This window comes from Amphimedon queenslandica, unplaced genomic scaffold (genome assembly GCF_000090795.2).
Source record: "Amphimedon queenslandica unplaced genomic scaffold, v1.1 AMPQUscaffold_11658, whole genome shotgun sequence".
In the NCBI taxonomy this organism is placed as follows: domain Eukaryota; kingdom Metazoa; phylum Porifera; class Demospongiae; order Haplosclerida; family Niphatidae; genus Amphimedon; species Amphimedon queenslandica.
Window position 1 is genome coordinate 2,585 of NW_003548100.1, and position 4,008 is coordinate 6,592.

At 36.3% G+C, this 4,008-nt stretch overlaps 1 protein-coding gene and 1 pseudogene across 1 annotated transcript; one reads left to right on the forward strand and one right to left on the reverse strand.

Annotated features, from left to right (window-relative positions):
- Positions 1–81: 81 nt before the first annotated feature.
- Positions 82–988, reverse strand: LOC109589068 (uncharacterized). The gene is made up of 4 exons (XM_020005189.1): positions 732–988; positions 614–683; positions 403–573; positions 82–338 (listed from the first exon to the last, which is right to left on the reverse strand). The coding sequence occupies exons 1-4, from the start codon at positions 834–836 to the stop codon at positions 82–84; spliced, it is 603 nt and encodes a 200-aa protein (XP_019860748.1). The 5' UTR covers positions 837–988.
- On the forward strand, positions 835–3,414 carry LOC100637231 (cytoplasmic aconitate hydratase-like; annotated as a pseudogene).
- Positions 3,415–4,008: the final 594 nt, after the last annotated feature.

Sequence of the window (4,008 nt, forward strand, 5' to 3'; positions counted from 1 at the left end):
CTCCTATTCATTTTTGGCAAAATTTGACCAAAATCCCTGTACTATATAGTAGAGGGGCTTTGACACAATTTTGGAGCAAAGTTAAAAATTTGTAAAAAAAACTATTTTTGATTGGAATATCAAAGGGCACCTTATTTTTACTCTACTTACAGTGTTCTCCTCTGTCAATCGACTGACTTTTTCTTGCAAGAATTTCAAGAGAGCATTGTTACTGATTGATTGCTGCGAGTAGAAGGACTGATTCTTAGTCACTAATGACTCATTCCATTCCTTCATTTCTGAAGGAAGTGAATAATACAGACTGGCATCATCAAACACTGAATTATTATTAATACTATCTATAGAGGGAGAGAGAGAGAGAAGAAGAACTAAAACTAAGTGTTGCTACTTGTAATACTATACCATCATGCTCTGGAACGTTTGTCTCTTGAAGTCTTTCACTTGCAAAAGTCTTAACTCTTTTGATACTCTCGGACAAGGTCTCTTGTACAGAGACTTTCCTCTCAACTGAGCTTCTTTGCTGAGCTGATGAAGATGATGACAATCTCCTGGTGGATGGTGTGACTATAATAACTATACAAAACTAAGTTACATTCTATCAAACTCTCATTACCATCATTCTCATCTATTTCTTGCACTTGCTTATCAAGTTCATCAAGTTTCTCATTAAATAAAGTTACTTCCTATTATGTCAAAGGATATGTAGACACACAAACTAAGTATTTACTTACCAGTTGCCTCAGCTCTTCATTCTGTACAAGTTCTTCTTTAACCTGGGCAAGCTCCATCTCTAAAGCTTCTCTCTGTATTTTCTCATTCCTCAATTCTTCTGTCATGTCATTCAGCTCATTCTTAAGTGCAGCGCATTGTGACTCATATACTGATAGATTCTCTAGCTCTTTACATTTCTTGTCAAGCACACCAAATTTTTATTACATTTTCTAATACATATTGATGTTCTTATGCTATGTAGCAAGTTTGAGCTGATGCCGACAAATATTTTTCGAGTTATGGCCATTTTTTAAAAACTCCAAATTTCGGAAAAATACCCTGTACTATAGCCCATGGTTTTTTTCAAAAAATGGCTAAAAAATCACCCCAAATTTTTATTACATTTTCTAATGCATGTTGATGTTCTTATGCTATGTAGCAAGTTTGAGCTGATGCCAACAAATATTTTTCGAGTTATGGCCATTTTTTAAAAACTCCAAATTTCAGAAAAATACCCTGTACTATATAGCCCATATTTTTTTCCAAAAAATGGCTAAAAAATGACCCCAAATTTTTATTACATTTTCTAATACATGTTGATGTTCTTATGCTATGTAGCAAGTTTGAGCTGATTCCGACAAATATTTTTCGAGTTATGGTCATTTTTTAAAAACTCCAAATTTCGGAAAAATACCCTGTACTATAGCCCATGGTTTTTTCCAAAAATTGGCTAAAAAATGACCCCAAATTTTTATTACATTTTCTGATACACATCGATGTTCTTATGCTATGTAGCAAGTTTGAGCTGATTCCGACAAATATTTTTTTCAAGTTACGGTCATTTTAAAATTGTCCTCTTATAGGGTGAGCTGGTGGCTTGTGGTGTTCTCTCTGGCAATCGTAACTTTGAGGGACGTATCAATCCTCATACAGCTGCTAACTACCTTGCCTCCCCTCTCCTGTGTATTGCATATGCCATTGCAGGGACGGTACTCATTGATTTTGAGAAAGAGCCATTAGGTAAGAGAGAGAGGGGGCCATTAAATCACTTTTCTCTCATTTCAAAGGTAAAGATCCTTCCAGACAGCCTGTGTTTCTCCGTGATATTTGGCCACTAAGAGCTGATATTTAGTCAAAAAGTTGAAGTAGAGTATGTCCGCCCTGCAATGTTCACTGAAGTATATTCTAAAATAACTGTGGGTAATTCCCGTTGGAATGCTCTGGAGGCTCCTCAGTCAATCCTTTATCCTTGGGACACCAGCAGCACCTACATTAAGCATCCTCCTTTCCTTGAAAATATGGTAAATAAAAATAACAATGGTTAACCCAGTTTTTATAACTTGATTACTATGCGGCTTAACCACAAAAAATTTGTGTGGCTTATCATTAAATTTTCAATGGTTTTTAGACAGTAGATATTCCTCCTGTTCCTACTATTGAAGAAGCCTATCCACTCCTTAATCTAGGGGACAGTCACCACTGATCACATCAGTCCTGCTGGGAGCATTGCCAGGAATTCACCAGCTGCTAGATACCTGAGCAGCAAAGGGTAAGCTTTTAGTTTTATAAATGTACTATATAGCAGGAAGGATTTGGAATTTTTTTTAGTCTAGTGAGCAAAGATGTAAAATTAATGAGGCATCTTATAATGCACCCCTCTTCTGCCAATTGCTCTATATCAATATGTCCTATACAGCATTTCATTTTGAATCTTTTTGTTTATTTTAGACTCACACCTCGCGAGTTCAACTCTTACGGCTCAAGAAGAGGGAATGATGATGTTATGGCCAGAGGCACTTTTGCTAACATTCGTCTCCTGAACAAGTTTATAGGCAAAGCCGGACCAAAGACTATACACTTACCATCAGAAGAACAAGTGAGACTATGAAGCTTTACTTTTCTCTTGATCATAATACATCAGTTGTAGATGGATGCATGTGTTTGATGCTGCAATGAGATACAAGAAAGAAGGAAGGGACTTGATAATACTGGCTGCCAAGGACTATGGAAGTGGACCTTCAAGGGATTGGGCTGCTAAAGGACCTTGGATGCTGGTAAAAAAACTATAATTATTGATATGGGGGAAGGGGAGCAAAAATATGGAGGGACAGCCATATTTGCTATATCTAGGGAGTAAAAGCTGTTATAGCAGAAAGCTATGAAAGGATACACAGGAGCAATCTGGTTGGAATGGGTGTCATACCACTGCAGTACTTGCCTGGAGAGACTGCTGATACTCATGGCCTAACTGGTAAAGAGAAGTACAGCATTAAAGTGCCTGAAAATCTGATGCCTGGCCAAACTATTAATGTAGAAGTAAGTAAAGGAGATAGTATAAACACATTTTTATTATTTTCCTTTTTGAAATTTTTAATTTATTTTATTGTAGGTTTCAAATGGTAAAGCTTTCAAAGTGAGGGTAAGGTTTGATACAGATGTGGAGCTAAATTACTTCAAGCATGGAGGGATATTACAGTTTATGGTCCACAAGCTATTGAAGTGATGCCTCTCTCTCTCTCAATTTTATTATTATCAGTGATGACTTGTAGCATTATTATTATTATCATTGACATCATTATTTTTTACAATAAGTACATGCTGGTATACAGTTGTCTGCATGCTGTGAACTTGTTTGACTGTTACATGTATAGAACTATAGATTATGTTTAGTTTTTTTCAATCATGATAATTAACAGGAAGAAATTCAAAGAATGCGATAGACAGAGAGAAAACTAGAAGAAAAAATCAAATCAAAGTTCCTAAATTAAAGTTATCAAAAACAGCTAAGCATTACTCTCATGGACACTCTCATTATCACGTACACCATAACTTTTAAAACTATGCGAATGCATTAACTCGGTAGATCTATTATTGACAGATTGATGAATGTCAGAATTACTGACCAGTGGCTGTCTCGCTTCGTTATCTCTGTCTCTAACAGCACAGCGTCTCTTACAGCAGCAATAAACTTTTGAGAACCATTCCTTCAATGTGTCCCAGTTCCTCAAATAAAAGAGACGACAATAAACAATTGCAATCCATACAAGAGGAATCCACACTAGTATACCCTGAAGGATGAAAGCCCATTTAGATAGTGGAACATCTGCCAATGTATATGCATACTGATAGAGGCTTAGAGCTATCAGCAGTGAGAGAAGTAGCATTGAAGAAGCCTCAATAATATTGGGATCAATCTTTTTAGGGGTCTTTCCATCTTCTTGCGTCCTCTTATATGGATGGAATAAGACAACAACAATGGCATAGGTTATACATATAATGAACTGGAGGAATAGAAAA

Excerpts from the sequence above, each read along its gene's own strand:
- LOC109589068 (XM_020005189.1), bottom strand. The coding sequence starts at position 836 with ATGACAGAAGAATTGAGGAATGAGAAAATACAGAGAGAAGCTTTAGAG. Across the intron at positions 684-731 it reads ATGAAGAGCTGAGGCAACTG|GAAGTAACTTTATTTAATGA; the intron begins GTAAGTAAATAC and ends TTGACATAATAG. Across the intron at positions 574-613 it reads AGAAATAGATGAGAATGATG|TTATTATAGTCACACCATCC; the intron begins GTAATGAGAGTT and ends AGTTTTGTATAG.